This window comes from Falco cherrug, chromosome 4 (genome assembly GCF_023634085.1).
Source record: "Falco cherrug isolate bFalChe1 chromosome 4, bFalChe1.pri, whole genome shotgun sequence".
In the NCBI taxonomy this organism is placed as follows: Eukaryota; Metazoa; Chordata; class Aves; order Falconiformes; family Falconidae; genus Falco; species Falco cherrug.
This window is the reverse complement of record NC_073700.1, coordinates 87425721-87445243: the sequence shown is the minus strand read 5'-3', so window position 1 is coordinate 87445243 and position 19523 is coordinate 87425721. Positions and strand designations below refer to the sequence as shown.

Here is a 19523-nt window from a genome sequence, read left to right as displayed (position 1 = left end):
ACCGAAGCTACATGGGCAGTTAAACAGCACCACAATTCCTTGGTTTCCACTGCTCGAATATTTGTATGTAGTTTTTGCTATAGACAAAATGTCAGTGAGTGGAGTCTGCTAGTGACTTTCATCCCGTAGGTAAACTTCAACATTAACACCTCCTTACAGAGGTGAGCTTTGCTGAGCTCCAGATGGAGGCTTCTGAGTGCTCCCCAAACACGGGGCTGAAATGTCACGGCCTGGGCAGCTCTTTGAGTCACGGATGTACGTCTTCCAGTCAATGGCCATATAGATCCATCACAGCCCCTCAACACATCCTTGAAAATTGGCTTGGCTCACTGTTGGCCTACTCCACCCACTAGGCACTGGCTTCACATAATTACAGATGTAACTGCTTTATCATCATTTATCCTTAATTGCTACCCCTGCGATGTTTTATTTGGAGTTCAGCCCTGTTATGGAGAAGACTCATATATCTTTACCCTCTTAGGCACAGGTAACTATGTGCTAAAACAGCACTGGTTTTGGCCCTTCTCTACAGGCATGAGGATCTTCTAGGATGAAGAGATTATACAATACTCAGGTCAAAACCGCCTTGTCATCAGCCTGAATTATGTTATGCCACTTTTGTTAACCGGTGAGTTGGACAGCCAGGTTGTTCAGGTGTGGCCTGAATTTTTCTGAGGAATGCAATCTATCCTTCTAGTATTGTAAGGTTTCAATGTCTTATGGAAAAGTTTTGAGTAGTAATAAAAATATAAATTAAAAAGGAAAAATAACATAGCAAATCAAAACTAAAGCAACTGATCTAAACCTGGATATGGAAACATGGGCTCTTGAGGGGGCGAGGGAAAAAACCCAAGACATTCCATTGCAGTGTGTGTAATACTATACTCAGTGTTGCTTCACATGACAAAAAACACCACCAGAATGTCATTTTATATGCATTTAGAACTGTCTAAAAACTATTAGGCTGATCTTTACAATTTCTTTTTTTTTACATGCCTTCAGAATTTGATGCAGTGGCAAAGTTCTCCCAGGACAGTTATGGTGCAATGCTTCCATACTGCGGGACAGGGCAGGGAAAATTGCATGTGTGCATAAAATTAATCAGGACCCTTATTTCTGGAGGCAGCCGGTCAAACGGAATGCTAATTCAGAGATCAAATTCTGGTATTACTTAACTTTCCCTATCACAATGAATGGGACTCTCCGGCACATAAGTTATAGCAGAATTTGGTCCCTAAAAACCAAGGCAGAATCATGAGGGATTTTTGTCAAGGGTGGGGCAAATAATGTTTGAATAGATTCCTGTTGAATCTGCTATAATTGGAAAAATGTCCTTGTCATTTTATGTAAATTAATTACTCTGTTAACATAAGTAACTACTGCAAAGTAGCTCCCCACACTGATGCTTAATATGTGATTATGAATATCAGTATTTTGATATGGTAAAAACTGAATCTGAAGGGACAAACTAAGCAAGAACAAATAATTTCACTAGGACAATGTGCCTGAACGGATTTACACAAATTCCTATTTCACTTTGTTCAGATGCAGTTTTCCCACGTAGCCTGCTCTTAGCAAATAGCTTGAATATGCTTCCAACTGCAATTCAGCTGTCACAATCATACTGTGAAGTACCTTAGAAAAGTAGACACTTTTCCTACCTCCAATAATGGCAGAGTTTCTGTTAACTCCATCTCCTATAGCTTGACCGTTGTATGGGAAATCGGCACTGGCTGTAAATAGGGAATTAAAGATACATGTTGTAATAGCAGTGAAATTTCACATAGTAGTTCAGAAATACATCCAACATCCTCAGATACAATTGAAAGAAAACTGTGATTCCTAAATATTTAACGAAAGAAGCAGAAAAGTAGAAAATCTTTCAGTATTATCTAATCCCTCAGAACTTCTTGCTTCCTCCTTTTAGTAAAAATAAAATAAAAATAAAGGAGGTACTCTCAGTAAGCATAACTGTTAGCACAGGATGTCATTTTGTTACTCTACTAACATAAATTCAGCAAGTTTCTTTAGCACAAAACCAAACAGAAACCGTTCTTTCAAAAACATGTGATCATACACACCGAGATTTTTGCCTTTGTCACTGTCATCCATAGAAGGCTTCAGAAGCTTCCAGGATTTTGTGACTGCCATTGCATACAACTGCAGGCTCTCGGAATGAAAGAACTGCCATCCCTTTTGCTGCTGCACAGCCCAAGGTAAGCGAGGGGCTGCCTTTTCTGCTGGATGAAGCCACAGAGCTGCTGCCCAAAGAAGCACGTGCCAGCACCTCTGCTACTCTAGGAGGAAGCCCAGCGTGCCAGCTTAGCCACTGCTGGTGGTGCTTTGGTGCTGAGATGCAGCGCTGCGAGTTGGAAGAGCTGAGGCACGGCAGGCAGGCCAGCCCGTGGGAGAAGAGAACCTCCAGCAGACAGATGAGGAGAAGAAACACAGTCAGATGTACCAGCATTCATCTGCCAGTGACCTGAAAAGGAGAGACTCCTTGCAGCAGAGCTGGATGAAGGAATTAGTCCAGATTTAAAGTAGAATTTGGATGGTAGCCTTGGTGTTAACTCCAGGACACATCACAGATGCTTTCCAATGGCAATCTCATCAATTAAACCTATCCTCAGCATTTTCTTTTATAGTCAGCTACAGTGACTAGACACTGCGGTGACTAAGCAAGCCCAGGGAGCAGGTGAGTAGTTGCAATCGTTCCCTTCTTTGCCACTGGTTTATGGCATTGATTTCAAAACAGAGAAAATGGTTGTTAAAAGTAGTTAACTGGAGACAGGTAAAATAATGAAGGATACGAATTACTTCTTGGGTCAGTATTTAAAACCTAGCTGTATTTTCCTTGTTTGATGGACTAGGTGATATTGTATTAATCAGTTGCCTTTACAGGCCAGTGATGAGTTCACTATGCCCCAAAACCGGCTAAGGGAGTGCAACTGGCTTTCTATACGCATGGAGTAAAATCCAGAATAAAGTTCCTTTTGTGTCATGAAGCAGCTGCACAAAAGAATGAATGGCTTCAGCTCGCCATGTGGCCTGAAAAGAGATTTGGGGCTAGAGTAGCCTTCTGTGTGCCTACTCTGGGGGAGAGTCGGACCAGCTGTGTGTTCAGCAGCTAGTTTTTGGCCGGTCGCCTGCAGGACAGACAAGAGAGTTTCTCAGGGCTCAGTGGAGGGGGCCTGGCCAGCAGTTTTTGCCAGTAGCACTTGTGCCTTTGACATTTGTTGGTGCTCTGGCTTCAGGAAACAGCATTTCTACACCTCTCTGAAACAAACCAGGCTAGAAAATGTAACAGATAAATAAATACCTGATTCTGTATCAGTGGATTTTGCTCCAAAGAAGAACCTTACTGTGCAGGACCGTGAATGTTTCCTACAGAGACATTTTGGCACAGGGTCCATAATATTATCCTTGCAGTGCTGAAAGGGGAAGGGATGGCAGTGGGAAAATAAACCGTAACTTTAAACCTGCCCTGCCTGCACCTGAAGGAAAATCCTAAAGCCAAGTAACACTATGCAGAACAGCACAGATTTGCCAAATTGCAAGGAATTGCTCTCCACCATCCATACAGAGGCCCCTCGCCACAGGAGCAGCACCACAGGCAGTTACCAAGTCCTACCACTTGCCACTTGGTTTGGAGTTGCTCTCCTGTGTCCCCACATAAGAAATCTTAAAATCAGCTATGGTCACAGCTCCTCCTTCCCTTACAACCAAATATCATATTTTATCTTGTCTTACAAGGTTGTTTCAAGGCCCACGGCACTAGTGAAGTGCGAAGGAAGAGGAAAGCTGCTGTTATGGTAGCACGACCCCTCCTGAACTGCCACATTGCAACGGCTATGCTACAAGGCATTCCTGGCAGATGGAAGACCACGGCTTATGACGTTCAATAGCCACTGAAGTACATGGCAGGATAATGAAGAACATGATGCATGATGTGAAGCTACATCCTTGATCGTGTCTGAGAGCTGCTGCTAGGACCGGACCCGATGCCTCTGTTCAAAGGTGCTTTCCATTGCATCTAGTCATCATGCACACTCAGATGTCCATGGGGTTAACAAGCAGGTATGATGCACCCTGAGACTCTCACCTCTGACAAAGAGGAAACAGGAACATGTGTTTGGGGGCAGGGGACAACCTACTTCAACAAGAGTTCACCATCAGATTGGGTAAGTTGTGCTCTGCTGCAACTGCTGGAGAACCAGGAGTGCTGTAGTGAAAAAAATGAATGTAGGTGTCCATTAATCTCTTTTTAAAGCACCTATGGCAGTGCTGGCAGATACTATTGCCATAATTCATGAATTCCTGTTCCATTACCCTTGTGTCAGCAGGAGACCTGCTTTTACATTCTGGGTGGTTTCTGACTGAAAAATTCTACCTCAAATCTCAGCCAAATGTGGGGTTATAGAATACTTTTCGCTGCAAAAGAGACTATACAAGTTTTTTACTGGAAGTATTACTACAGATGGATAGTGGAGGAACAAAAGAACTCGTTGCTTTCTTTTTTAGGTTAAAGTTGCCTTGAAATTCTTCTGGGCAGCAGCAGCTTCTCAAATGATCAGAAATAGCTACAGATCAGAGGTCTAAGAACTACAAAAGGGTAATTTCTGCCACAGCAATTAGGCAGAAAATAACGTATAAGGGTACATTCCTTGACCCTTCAAGGTGAGCTTAACAAGAGTACTGTCACCAACAGGCACCAAGCGCAGGTGTTTCAGATAACAGTCATTCAAACACATGGTGATTTGTCTCTGACCATACTATAGTCACATTCTTTGGCAATATTAAGCAACTTTGTCAAGAAGACAACTAATAAGATTATTTTTTCCATCACTGGTAGATTTCAGGAACCAAGTGAGGGAAGAACACGTTAGAGCAGGCTGACAAAGGGGCAATGGTAATACTGAGGCTCTGGTGAAAGCACAAAGACTATAGATTGTCATTCACAGGTTGCAAAGAGAAACTCCTAAAATGTTTTAAAATGACTGGTCAGACAAAATTGATATTGCTACTAGTGACTCTCATGTTTCATGGGAATCTAAAACCCAGTACAATAACTAGTTCTCATGGCTACAATATGCAGATAAAGTTCAGGATGAGTTGCTCATGGAAAGTGTGTGCCTTCATTTCTCTGCCAGAGCTGGGAACACCTCTTCCCTGTTCAGATTCTTCCATTATCACTGTGGCATTAATTCTAACTATATTTCTCAGCAAGCCCTTTTGCACTGCCTGACACTCGTACCTTGACAGCTTCAAATCACGACTTGCCCACAGCAAACAGGTGCTACAGAGCTGCAGTTACTCTTTGCAGTTAGCCTGCAAAGTCCCTCTGGGCAGCAAGTGGGGTGGTGAGTGTAATATAAGGTGGGTGTGGGGAGGAATACTGCAGGAGTTTTGGTCTATGTACTGTGCCACCTAATTGTTAGCTGAGGCCATGAATATGGAAAAAATCCAGTTTTCCTTTAAGACTTGGTCTACAGAGGTTGCTTTCAAACACCTGGTTCCCATCTGGTTTAGGGACTGCACTGGAAAGGTTTCCTTATTGTAGAAGCTTTTTCTGACTCTCCCCTAGGTTTCTCTGAGCAGCCAGGGTCTCATTTATGTGAATCAAAACATGAAGAACAGAGCAAAGAGCTTTTTAATCTCCCCTGGATTACATATTGGGCCAAGAGATGTGCTGCCAGTTCCCCGAAATCCTCTGCTCACAGAGCTGTGCCAGAGAGCCATTGGTTTGGTGTCAGGACACACCAAAGACCTGCAAAACCTACAGCTAGCCTAGGGATGGATGGAATTGTACCAGGAAATACTAAACTCATCTGTGGCTTATGGACATCACTTTGTCTGGTTCCCTTCCAGAATCCAAGCTGGGCGATGCTGTTCTTTGCACCCTGCCTTCCCACAGCAGGCCATAGGGTTTGCTTCAAACACCATCATCCTGAAGCTAACTGAATGTAAAAGGACACAACATACTTTCCCTTCTCTTTTTTTTCATGGGCTGCTGTTTACAAGGACATAGTTTCAATAACCACAGAGTAAATCTATGGAGTTTGAACTTACATTTTGCACTTTTCAACTTTCTGTTATTAGTCTCAGGGTAAACGAGGTTAAAGGAACTTTGCAGCACCTAAAAGCTTGATTAAAGACTGCAGCCAAAACCCGTGTTTTGGCCATCAATTTAATGACATTTGAAATTTTAGATGACCACAAAAATGCAGTAGGAGACCTACCATCATCCAGCACACTCAGCGTGGTTATTGCCACAGCCAGATGCAATACAGAATCACTCACTGAATGGAAAGGGGAGATGGGACTGGATAAACAAACCATAATTAGGATTAGATGTTAAAGATGACAGATGTGGTTGATTTAACAGAGTGAATGGTAATTTTGCTTCATTATAGTAGGTGTGATTTTGCATCTGCCATTTACAGGGAACAGCTTTTACAATGGATCTCACATAAAAGCCTTGTGCAAATTCAAAAATTGAAATGCAGAATGACCCCGTTAAAGCAGAAAAGTGGTCCAGAAAGTGGGTGTGGGCAGAGAAATGAGCAAAAGGCTATTCAGGAAAGGCAAGGCGTAAACCAAAACCAAACGGGGAGACTTTTCAGCTAGAGAGCAGCACTGAGAAGTACAAAGTAAAAGGCTAATACCATTCTGACATACACTACCAGGGGTGTCATACACAAGCTGTTGGAAGCAATTTTTTTTAAGTGAACTTTTTCACTGAGTGGGCTAGTCTTAGTTAAAGCACACCCCACTACAAAGGAAGATACAGTGTAGATTTACTCCAAAAAATGAAGGGTGGGAGTGATCACTGGTCTAACACAAACAATGGGTGAAAGCTGTGAAATGCTGGAAATTGAGTTCGTTCAGCCTAGAGCTAACACGTGTTGCAAGGCTGCTCTGACTTTCCGCTCTACAGATGTCCACAATTTTGAGAGGTATTCTCCCATTACTAAGACCAGTTGGGTTTTGATGTAAATATGAACTAGGGAAGCAACCAGAACAACTGGATCTGGTGATCACAAGGTATATAAAACTCCCAGCAATCAGGACATTGATTAAAGGTAGCACAGTGAGAGAACAAAATGACAGCAAAGATGTGAAATTGAACTCCTTCCTCATTCTCTTCTGCAGCCAGGCATCCAAGAAGTGAGCTTGCAAAGAGAGCAAACACTCACTGATACCTTAGGATTCTGACATTAGACCTATTCACTAACCTACTTCTCCACAGGACCATAACAGAGAGGAAAAAAAAAAAAAAAGCAAGCTCTCTGGCTCTGTTTTGTTAAATTATGCCAACTCTGCTGGTTAGGTGAGACTGTACTGCTACGGTTTGAAATTACAGAGCACTCCTTATTACAGGCTGCAAGTACAGAAACTAATTGCTCAACTCTTGATAGTAGAAACTAATGGGCATTCACAGTTGCATTCCCCTTCCTGAAGGGACTAGATTACAAGAGAAACTAAACACATGCACAAGAAATGATGGAGCAGGAGTAAACAACTCCATTACACAGCCCTACTTCAAAGGCGAACATCACAGCCCACAGACTCCAGTTGCCCTTTCTTGCTCATCCCACTGCCCGTGCCCATCCCAGCCACTGCTCTCCACCTCAGGGTAGCTCTGGGAGGAGTTCCCATGACAAGTAAACTACAGCAATTCAGAAAAAGAAGAAAAAAAATTCTGAAGCAGTATTAAAAATGCAGTGTATTTTTATACTGCCAAGGCAAATTTTGTATTGAAAGTTCCTATGGTTTTTTTCTTGTAAATAATACATTATATATTTTTTCAATCTTCTCCAAGCTGAAAACACAAGCCGAAAGAAGGAAAACTACTCCTGCTGCTGGTTTTCTATGCATTTGAGAGCAGATTTGGAGGGAGGACTGTTTAACATGAAGCTCTGTTAACAGTTTACTTAAAGACCCACTGACATCAGCTAAAGTCTGTCAGACTTAACTGAGAATTTGGCTGAAGTTATTTTTAATATTAAACGCTTTCACATTAAAAAAACCCAACACACCAAACCACACCACAAAATATTTAAAAGATATTAGTAACCATATTGTTTGCAAAAGGTCATTTTTTTCCTAGCATGGTATATGAGGTCAGTGATTACTCCCTGAATTTTCAGTGATGCCTCAACTGTAGTGTCAGAGAGTTACAAGTACATCCCTAATACGAACCATTTTTCTGTCTTTATGGAAATAGAAGCCTTCGCAGTCATAGACTTAATATTTTTTTTGGTGAGAGTTACAGGATATTGGAAAAAGCACACCCACATAGCAATTCTGAAACTACCAGAACAGATGTGCAGCTTAGAGGAAAAATTAGGGCTTCTCACTTTAAAAAATGTCATCTTCTTCTCTCTGTCGCCAATAATGCAAATTATTTGGACCATGTCTGAACACTGGATCAAAATCCACTCATTTCCTCAATCCTTTGCAACTTTGTTGGCCGGCAGGGATAGGGAGGAAACAAAACCAGAAAAAAAACCCTTCACAAATAACAAAAACGTCCTCCAACATGTTAGTGCTATTTCGATCAATTATTTAAACTAAGTTTTGCTTGTATGGGATGTTCCGTTAGATCAAAAAATTTTTTGAAGGGTTGCAATTTTTTTTCTAAGAAATTTTCACTGAAATGCAAGTGTTTTTATTGACAGCTACTGGTGATTTCTGCTGAGAGACAGTGAGACATGCGCAGAGATGATGGAAAACACAAACCCTGTGGTTTTGCATTACTGGCATGAAGGCTCTCCAATCGTGTCTTTTTATTTCCATTTGAAATGAGTATAAATGAAAAAAAATCTTTTGAAATGATGGCTTAATAGAAACGCTGTCCTCTGAACAGCCCTTCTGTACCCAAATGCCTGGGACAGTGTGGGAAAGTAAGTGGGGATTATAGAAGAAAGAGTTGTTGGATGTTTCTGTTCAAAAAAGCATGAATTTTGGAGTGAACAATGGAAATGCCGACAATGAACAATGGCAGCATTGGGGGAAAATTCACTGAACGCTCCATGGTCAATGAATCGGCACCACGCAAATTCTCAACGCTGGACACCAGAGCCGACAACCCAGTCAGTCAGGACAGTTCTGGATTGCCTGTGTTATTACTCCTTTCATTTCCTTCTGCAGGTGGACTTTGCTGTCCATACTCTTACGGAGGAGAGGAACCGCGGGTTTTATGAATGGTTTGCTCCGAGAGAGCAGTGCAATATTCCTTCTTTCAGTTTTAAAAAGCAATCTTCCTACCAACGGGACAGAAAAACTTGTGCTTTATTAGACGACCCATCCCTGCAGCTTAAACTCCCCCACACCAGTCCAGGATGAAATAAGAAACAGGGAAAACATTCCTGCAATGTCTGTTGGGATGGGTTAGGTGATTCTCCCCTGCTTGCCGCTTTGCATGGTCATTTCTCAATAGTAAGTTTTACACTTTCTTTTGCAAACAAGCAAGCAATTGTACGAAGTAGTGGGAAGCAAGACCAAAACACTTGTTAAATTCAGTAACTGGTACTTGTATACTACAGAATTTTAACCCTTGTTTTAAAGGGAGAGCAGATGTTTAGAATCACTTTTGGATCGTACAGCTTGAACTTCAGCAAGTTCTGTCTCTGCCAGATTTCCAGTTGATCTGCAGCACATTAGAGCACCCCCATCCATCAAAGACCTGAACTCATCTCACTTTTAATTCCTGGTCGTAATGTCTGTCCAGCACTGGGTCTCACTATGACTCCAGACAAGAACTGCTAGTGTATTAGTCACGCTGGCCTAAGCTATCACTTTCATGAAAATTTTATGAGCAGCGCTTACATTTCACCCGTTAAGGAAGACAAACAAATACTTCCTTTTATAATTAATGTAGAATATGAAACACTTTGGTGCTGTCAAAGGAACAGTAAAGTTAAGTGCTGGTCAAAGCCTAGCCATATATAGTTAATCTCTGATAATGGACCCACAGGGAATACTTGAAGGAAAGAAAGAAAATAATAAAAAAATCAAACTCAGTGAACAAGAATACCAAACAAGCCTGTAAGCTTACGACAGCTATAAAAAAGCAGAAAAAAAATATGATGGACTCTATTGAGGTCATTGGAAGAAAGGGCTTCACACAGCCAGGATATGAACAAGATCAGGTTCTGCACTCTTAGAGTTCATACACTTATGAAAAAAGAAAAGTCTGGACTGGGGATGAGGAACAGGTCAGATGGGAGAGTTTAAATCTAAAATAAACTTCAATAGCTGTAATGACCTGAGTGTAATCTAGAATAACCTCTTACACAGGAAGTGAAGTGCTTTTCAGCTTAAGGAAAGGAAAAAGAAGGCAATGACATGAAGTGCTCAGGCATTTAAATGCTTCCTTCTCCACTCCATTTTTTCCCTAATTTATGCCATCTCTGTGTTCATAGACAGTTAGTACTTGTGGAAAAAATACAGTCTTTGCAGAGGATGGAAAACACTCTTTTTAATATTACTACCTTCTTGTCTTGATGTCAGGTAGCAGCATTAACATTCAAATCACTGCTTATGAAATAGCTACAATGCCAGTCTCTCAATGAATGCCAAAAGAATTTACAAGCTTGGCAGTCTGTCAGCTGTCTGATACACTAGACAGTGTCAGCAATTTCACACTGAAATTGTATATTCTTAAAGATAAGAGAAAGCTATGCCTAATTGTGTGAAGGAACTAGATGAGACTGAGGGAGGAATTTTTATTTCAAATCAAAAGAGAGATTTAGTAATTCAAGCACCATAATTAAGCCCTTTAAGGATGAAGCCCTGATTGTGCCAAATTTCAGGCAGATGCTCTTTCTAGTTAGCTGCTCGATGGGGAGGAGAAAAATAGAACTGTTGCATCTCAATGTTTACCACTTACCTTCTTGCCTGCAAGAAGCACTTCGTGCTTAGAAACTGAGCTGTGAGTATCTGCTAGACTCAATCCCTGACTGTCTGAAAATAATGCCACCTTCCTGTTTGAAAACAACTGGGTCAAAGTCACGGACTTCTGAGATAATATCTGTATCAGGAGAATCGGGGATAAATGCTGTCACTGTCAGCAGAGGAAATATGATCACAGAAATGCACACAAATCTGGCTGTGGAAGAATCTGTTGGCCTGCCCGGCAGGCTGCATGTGCATCTTCCACCTCTTTTATAAGGAGTATAAATATTAAACTAGCTTACTTGCAGACAAAGGGTCTCCCAATGTTTACACGCTACGTTAATTTAAAAAACCCAACCACCTCGAGTGATCAGTAACTTCAATGAGAGAATCTGGTGTCATTCTCCAACTGCAGCAGAGGTAGCCAATCCTGTTTGCTATGCCTGTAAAGGAGGAGCATCATTTTATTGTAGCAACTGCCTGCACATCCGTTTCTAATACTGCTAACACCTAGGAGATCAAATGTACATGTGATAGGCTGTCTCATGATGCACCTCTTCCATCCCACTTGCCCCTCACGCAGGCAGCCTGGAAAAGTGAACCTGCTCCCCCCATCCCTTAGAGGAGCCAATGAGTGCTGTGTCACACATTACCATTGACTTTAATCCTTCTGCTGTTGGATTCACTGATGCGTACAGGACTCTCTCAGTGTCTCTGGCCAGGAGAAGACCATTTGGTTTGTGTGTTTGTAACATAAGACCATTTTGAGGGCTGAATTGCTGCCCTCCAGCAAGTCATGCCTTTGATCCTTCCTTCCCACTGAGTTGTTTGCAACCAGCCATTGACAAGGGTAAGAGCCCTTTCCCGTCTCTGTAGCCACATCCGTGCCACTGTGCATCTGACACAGCTTCTCCCCACGTGCTGCTGCTCTGCCCCCTGAGATGTGGGTACCAGTGGTCAGAGGGTGGAATGGCAACCCACCTGACAGCGTCTGAATGCGGAAGGTGACCTCCAGCACTGTCACCAGTTACACACGAATGACACTTGCTCTTAGTCCAGAAATGGACTGCTATCTTTCACTTGACAAAGGTAATTGTTACATCGATTAGGTGAGCAGGGATCATACGTGCAGTATTCAGCCCTCCCACTCTCTTCTCCTGCCATCACCTGTTAAAGGAAGAGGGATGAATTTGTACCAAAAAGGGAGTTAAACCTGCAGGCAGCCATTTTAAACTTGATGACAGCGGTGCACGTCTTCATACAATGTTTTTGCCAGACATGCTCAACATAGGTTTCAAAATAAGCTGTTGACATTTAAAGGCAAGACCTTTCACCTTCTAAAAAAATAAAGAGCTTTTAGGGTTTAAATACATACAGTCAGAAAAAAGTCACACCACTTGGAAGAACATTGCAGATGTAACATTTAATCCTGCTCCATTTAATTCTTAGTATGTGGAAGCTAATATGGGTTTAGCTAAATCCTTCATCAAATAGCCTAGATGATGTTCTGTTCATACTCAGGATAAACATATCTTGCAGCTGTGTAGTGCCATGGCAGCTTACAGGTGCTAAAGCACGGTTTGTCAACTGTTGTGTATACCTTGCTTTTACTGGTATCTCTTGCTTTTACTAAATTCAAGATTGGGTAGCTTGGTAAGCTGGAGTACATTTCACCTAAAATGGAGAGGTACATATATATAGTAGGTCTCTTCTACCCTTTCTATATAAATAAGAAAAGTTTGGAAGCGAAACTTCATTAGTAAACTGCAGAACCTTTGTCTTAGGTAAAAACACCCACAAACTGAACAACCCCACCCCAATAATACGCATCTTCTGATTTTAAGTATAAGGCATCTTAGGTGTGGGAATTTATTTACTACAGGATCATCATCTGTTTGAGCTTTTGTTTGCTTCTCTACAATGAGCAAGGTAGATGTCAGTTATCAGTGACATATATCTTAGCTACTTTGAAGCGATATTAAAAACTCTTGATTAGTGTTTTTTTTTAAACATATGCCACAGTAATAGGTATTAAAGTGCACGCTAATATAGTTAAAGGCATGCAATTACAACTTTTGTTTTGAAATGTATGCCAGACAGGTAATTTTCTGGGTTTAGACAACATATTAAGGTAAGGCATGTCATTTTTTAAATAATATGGTCATTGATCGGGTTCTTTTTTGCCTCCTTTGTACACTCCTTTTGATGTAAATAGCCCAGATGCCATTCTACACTCCTTTTGAGATCACCAAGGCAAATTGGATTGTCTGACATGAACTAATAGAGATGGGATGCAAACATGGGATGAGAACTATATTGATGATCTGCTTGGGTTTAATTGACATTTTTTTTGTAAATCACCAGGAAGTCACATTCTAGAAAAGAATGACTTGTTGAATTCCTGTGCTTCATCACCACCAAGAAAGGATCACCATAGCAACAGGAAAAGACTATGTATTGCAAGAATACTCACAAGCCAAATAAAAGATTAAGATAATGTCCCAGTAGCATGGCAAAACACTAGCCATGGGTTCGGAGGGAGGGAAGTGGCATTTTCACAATGACAAATTTAGAAAGAACTAACATTGTAAATGTGAAATATGTATGAAGTCAAGGCTAATAGAAAGTGCAAGACAATGAATGCGGAAGCTGTATGGCCCATTTATCTGGGGAGCAAATCAACAAGGTTTCTTACTGATAAATCCCTGAACTTGTCTGTAAGGGTCAGTCTTTATTATTTCCCTCTTAGCCTCTCTGTTAGGGCATCCAAAATATTTTGCAGCTAGCAGGAGGTGTCCATGCTGTAACTACAGAGAAGAGTTTAAGACAAAACATTTAATGTAGGTCATCTGTCAGGCAGAACCTGCTTAATATCCAGTAATTATTCATAAGGTCTGATCCAGCACTGCAGTTTAGAGGTGAAAAGATCATTACGTTTGCCGTCTGGTGTATCTGTCCTATTTAGACATTTATCTTTGATCCCCTCCTACAACATTTTTCAATCTTAAACATCTAATTCCACAGTATTTGAGAAGCAAAGCTACAAATCTACACTTAAAGTGTGAATCTGGATTAGTGCAGAGCATGTCACTGAATGAGATACTTGCCACAAAATTTTCTTCTTTTCTTCTTTCCACTACAAACCACCTGTCCTCAATTCTCATATTCTGTTAAGATCTAGGTGACATAACAATAAAAAATATAGATTAAAACCTGTTTCAATTGAGAAACCCTGTACATAGTAACTGCTGCTTTCAAAGCCATGTTCTTTGCAACCATTTCTTTGTGGCAGAGTGTGTGTGGCTTTTGCTTTAGCACCACTACAAGTGTTTCTCTGAATTTCAAAAGAGTGTCTTCGTCCCTTCAGCCAGTTTAGTAAAGGAGTAAATTCACGCTGAGAGTACTGAGACTATTCCAGTTCTGGAGTCAATAGGAAATATCACTTATATCTCTGATTTTTCCATTTTCTTTTTCAACACAATGTGTGAGAAAATCTTCTAGCTGGGTTTGGGAAACATAAAAAAAATCCTCAGTGACAACTGCCTATTTGCTAATGCGAAGTGACACTAAATCCAAGCATTTTCACTTACCAGTCATCAAGATCATCTGTGTGCAAGGTCACACAGTCTACAGTAGATGTTTTTCCCGAGCCTGAAACAGAGCTAGCTGTGTCACACCACCAGAGATACCTTCACAAAGACTGAGTTATTCTTACCTGACACCAATAAACCAGTTGCTGCGATACCTCCTCTTTGTATCATGGAAATGTCACCCAGAGTGAAAGTCAGGAATTGTTTACCCACACCTGAATGCCCTTTCACTTCCACCCCAGAGAAACAACGCTCCCTTGCTGTGAAATGTCTTTCTATCATAACTCACCTGACACTGTTGCTCCCTTCAGTGTACAGGAGTCCCTCGCTAACAGCCTTTAAAGCAATATGATCTCTTCCCTCTACTGCTGCGGAGCACTGGGGAGGACAAGAGGAGGGGTCCCTAGCTCCCAGCCTTACAAAAGTTAATCGCTGCCAAAAATGAAGGTGGGCCATTTGCAGTCTGTCTGCCCATGACTTCAAACAGCCAAGTGAAATTCAGCTATGGAAATTAGATATTTTTTGGTCGGCAGAAGTTAACAGACATCTTGAGCCAACCTAATTGCATGCCGTATGTCTCCTGATATCCTTTATGATGGCTCCATGACTGAGTATTACAATTAATCCAGAAGAAAATGTGTTAGTTTATAATCTGTCAGGTCACCAACATTGAATCAACGCAGCAAAAATTGTCAAGATGAGTCTGAACCAACACAAGGACATGCATAGCAGCACATGGCAACGACAAGCAGGACCTCCATTTTTTTAACATCAGGAGCTATTAGGAGCAGTTCAAATATTTTGAGTAAATCCCACCATAGTCTTTTACTAGCTTGCAGTTATATTCAGTGTAGGAAAAAGAAACCAACCAAAATTAACAACCAAAACCCATTATCTGCACAAGATTCACAGCAGCAGTGCATCCTCAGGATGTTTATGGCACTTTTTAAAAGACATGAGTCAGTAAGGTATCCTTCAGGAAATGTGCTTTTATAGAAAGAGGAGCACAGAACATAACCTTCAGGTAAAACCTGACCTAATAATCACCGAGAAGAAAGGGACTACTAATTTTTGGTGAAAAAAATTCAAGCAAGGAGATTGCATGTTATAAACAGGGACGTGATGTACTGAAATCTTACAATGGCATGGCAGCAAGGAGGGAATGACAGGTTTTAGATTGTTAGCATCAATATTTGGGACTCTCAGCCCTGGAATATCTCTCCCCTTACAAACATCTGCCCTATTTCTCTATTGAAAAAGAGCTGAAAGGAAACGCTGCAAGGAGTTCCTTGATATTGCAAGGGAAAAAAAAACCAAAACACATCCAAACCCCAAAGGTATGGTCTTGGGACCTACTTATAAGAAAGACATACATACCTGTCCCCTCACATATGAAAACTGGCAGATGGATGCATCCCCAAACACAACAGGCAAAGGCTAATGGGTATCAAAATCATTATGGACTCATTTTCTCTACTAGCATTTTAATTTTATATCACAGTAAACGCATAAACTTTGCCAGGACGTGTTCTAATTTACACTACTACAAGTGAAATCAGAATGAGGACAAAATATAAGAGAGGTGTCAATGGACACATGACCCTATAAATCTAAAGGGAACAGATTTTTTTTTTTTTTAAGTATTTACCTGACACTCAAGAAGGAAAGAGAAAGAAACCCTCTAAAGTTACGCACAATGTATACTTTCAAAGACTGTCATGAGTCTGCCGGGATCAGCAAATCGTTTTGGCTTTCCAGCATTTTCAGCACGAGATGAATGCCATCATGACTAATGGGATCTCCCATTAAACACGGCCTAAGGAAAGCAGACCTTTCAGAAAACAAATCAGCACTTTATATAAACATATTTAAGCCTAAAATTAGATTCACTTTTTTTGTATGAAGCTGACTACAATATACTCACTGATTAGGAATACAGCCTAAGAAATGCCATGATACTTTATTTATCTGTACTTACAAACCTTTTGCTGACTATGTACCCAATACTACAGAGAAATTGCTATCACAGCAGCCAGGTCCAAACTCAACATTCAAACACTCTAAGACTTATGGAAAAGAAAAATAACGCAGAATATTAAAAAAAGGCAAATCAAATATCTTGTAACTGCATTTAGAAGTGGTGGCATATCTCTGTCATTCTAGCTTTGTATTTCCTACCGTGATTATAGTCCTACAGTCATCCACCAACCACATTCACTCGGTATTGCTGTTCCTTACAGAGAAAGGCAGATGTATTTCTTCCCTGAAATGCTCCACCAAGCTAACATGGCATGAACCCCGGCTTACCTGAGTCTAAGTGCCACGGGTCAGTAGCGGCCGACATTGGTGGGATGGTGAGTGGAGATGCTCCGCAGTTGGATTCCACCAGTTCTCCTTGGATGTGGACGTGAGAGGAGGCGTTGGTAGGTCTCAGAGCTGCTTTGAGTGGAGCAATCTGGTTGAACTGTACTCTCGATAGGCAGCCAGTGAATCCTGGAGTGTTGTATTTATATATATCTTGGTCAATCTTCCCAATTTCTATGGGAAATTAAGCAGGGGGGAAAACAAGAGATTAAACAAAACAATTCATTGTATTGGAAAGCACGGTTGGTCTGAACACTCAATTCCCAGAGCTCAGTTCCCAAGTCCCTTTCTCAGGAGGCTGAGAACGTGTCAGACCCTACCAAGTTTCTGTACACTTCATTACAGGTTAAAGCTGGAACCCTTCAGGCTTTGATGTGACTCAGTTTCACTGCTATGCTATCATTAAAATGAAAGGCTGGCGTGAAGGAGTCATCAGAGAACAAAAGACCAGGGAAAAAATCTTTTCCCCAAGAAGAGGCGGCAAAAGAGAAGGTAGAAAAGCAGTCATCGCCAGGGTCTCTCCTCGCAGCTGAAGCTTCTGCTGTGAGAGATGCCCCTGCGTTCACCCTGTCCTGTTGCTCTCTAGCCCCTCTCGGTGGGCTGGGACCACTCCCCTTCACTCCTGTCTCCTCACCAGGAAACCAAGCATCTCTTCATGGGGAAACCTAGCATCCCTTCACCAGGAGACCCAAGTGTCCCTTTGCCAGGAGACCATGCGTCTCTTTACCAGGGGACCAAGTGTCCCTTTGCCAGGAGAGCAAGTCTCTCTTTGCCAGGGGAACAAGTGTCCCTTTGCCAGGAGAGCAAGTCTCTCTTTGCCAGGGGAACAAGTTCCCCTTTGCCACAAGACCAAGTTCCCCCTCGCTAGGAGACCCAAGTGTCCCTTTGCCAGAAGAACAAGTGTCCCCTCAGCAGAAGAGCAAGTGTCCCTTCACCAGGAGACCCGAGTGTCCCTTTGCCAGAAGACCAAGTGTCCTCTCACCAGGAGACCCGAGTGTCCCTTTGCCAGAAGACCAAGTGTCCCCTCGCCAGGAGACCCAAGCACCCCTTTGTCAGGAGACCACACATCCCTTCAGCCTGATGTGGCAAAGGGCCGCTCTCCAGCCTCCTTCCTTTCCGGCAGCAGCGAGAGGTGGCGGCAGCCCGCTCAGTGCCGCTGCAGGCTCAGGAGCCACACGTGCTCCCCTGCTTCCCACCTGCCTCCCACCGCTGCTGGGCCTCCACCGCCTGAGCGCCTGCTGCCAGTTGGCCATTTTACACCTCACCGCTGCGGGCTGGCACCAAGCTGCCTGCTGGCACCCGTGAGCACAGCACGGTGCTCTGCCAGTGCTCTCTGAACAACTGTCCTCCCTCAAAGTCACCTGACAAGTAGCTTTAAACACCAGTTAAACAGATCCCAAAATGGTAGCTGTGAAATGCAGCACATGCTCTTCCTACCCAGGAATCTGTAGTCCACGCACAACTTTTTAATTCTGCCAGGACTTGTTGCGACAACCTGAATCACAAGTGAAACAAACCCAGCACTCTGTCAGCTGCCTGTGTTTAGAGGGGGTATTAACATTTCAAAGCCTCACCGCAGTGTCTAATATAATATTTACATGGCAATGAGGAATTTGGCTTCCTTTCTTCTACGATAGCGTGGAGTGAATGGAAGGGACACATGGTAGCACCGGGTCTGTGCTGTGTCAGGGACTATTTCTCCAGAGGCACTGAGATGCTTCAAACTGCCTTTCCCTGCATCCGCAGGGACAGGAGTTAACACGGCTGATTCTTGAAGCCGTACTGAGCTGAGCAAAGCAAGATGGTATCCCAGGGGCAGAGACAGGGAGCAGCCCCAGGTTGTTCAAAGGCAACCTTTTCAGATAGGAACAGTAGTAAGGGTTTGAAAAAGGGTGTTTCTGGGAAAAAAAAAAAAAAGTCTGTAAATCACAAGATGGTGTCATAAAAAGGAAAGTAAGGAAAACAGAGGTGGGACAGAGAGTGTGCTCCCAAGAAGTATGAGGAGAAAGTTAGGAGGAGTTTTATTGTAAGAGTTTGGGGAAGAGCTGGGAACCAAAGCACATCTGGGTTTGAGTTTTGCTACTAATAAAGACACAAAAAAATCAAATTGGAATTATTAGAAAATGCATTACTAACCTTTCAGACAAGTCTGTGTTCAGTTCTAACCAAACCAGGACCAATTATATGAGGGTTCAGCTGCTTACTGGGCTCCCTAAAAACTTCCATGATACATGTATCCGTGCTATTACTAAGAGTACTGAGGGGTCTGCACCAGGGATACATACAAGGAGTTTCAAGGCTATAAACCAGACAGAACATTTCAATTATGCTTTATTTTGGGGGTTCACACGTTAAACATGAAGTGGGGGAAAACTGGGGGAAACTGGACAAATCTTGAGCACAATTAAAACGACATCTTGGTTTTCACATAGAGCTAAGCTGTACCTTTTCTGTCTTTGCAACCACTATTAGAACGATAAACATACAACATTTAAGTCCCCCTGACACCTAGCAAAAGGACACAAAAGGAAGATGCATAATTTGAAAATTACTTGCACTAGATCGTTATGTGATCCACTGTACAAGAACAGATTTTCTGTTTCTCCATTTTCCCTTTTCCTTCTCATTTGAGAATTTTCTTTCTCTGCTAGTACTTATCCAGCCTGTTAT

General features: G+C 42.1%; 1 protein-coding gene across 2 annotated transcripts in view; it reads right to left on the bottom strand.

The window, feature by feature from the left end:
- CNTNAP2 (contactin associated protein 2) overlaps window positions 1-19523 on the bottom strand; it is a 1159973-nt gene that overhangs the window by 10994 nt on the left and 1129456 nt on the right. For both annotated transcript variants that reach the window (XM_055709318.1, XM_027816209.2), the window contains 2 exons: window positions 16797-17027; window positions 1662-1733 (listed from right to left, as the gene is read on the bottom strand). In XM_055709318.1, coding sequence (XP_055565293.1) covers window positions 1662-1733; window positions 16797-17027 — 303 coding nt within the window. The remainder of the gene's footprint in view (window positions 1-1661; window positions 1734-16796; window positions 17028-19523) is intronic.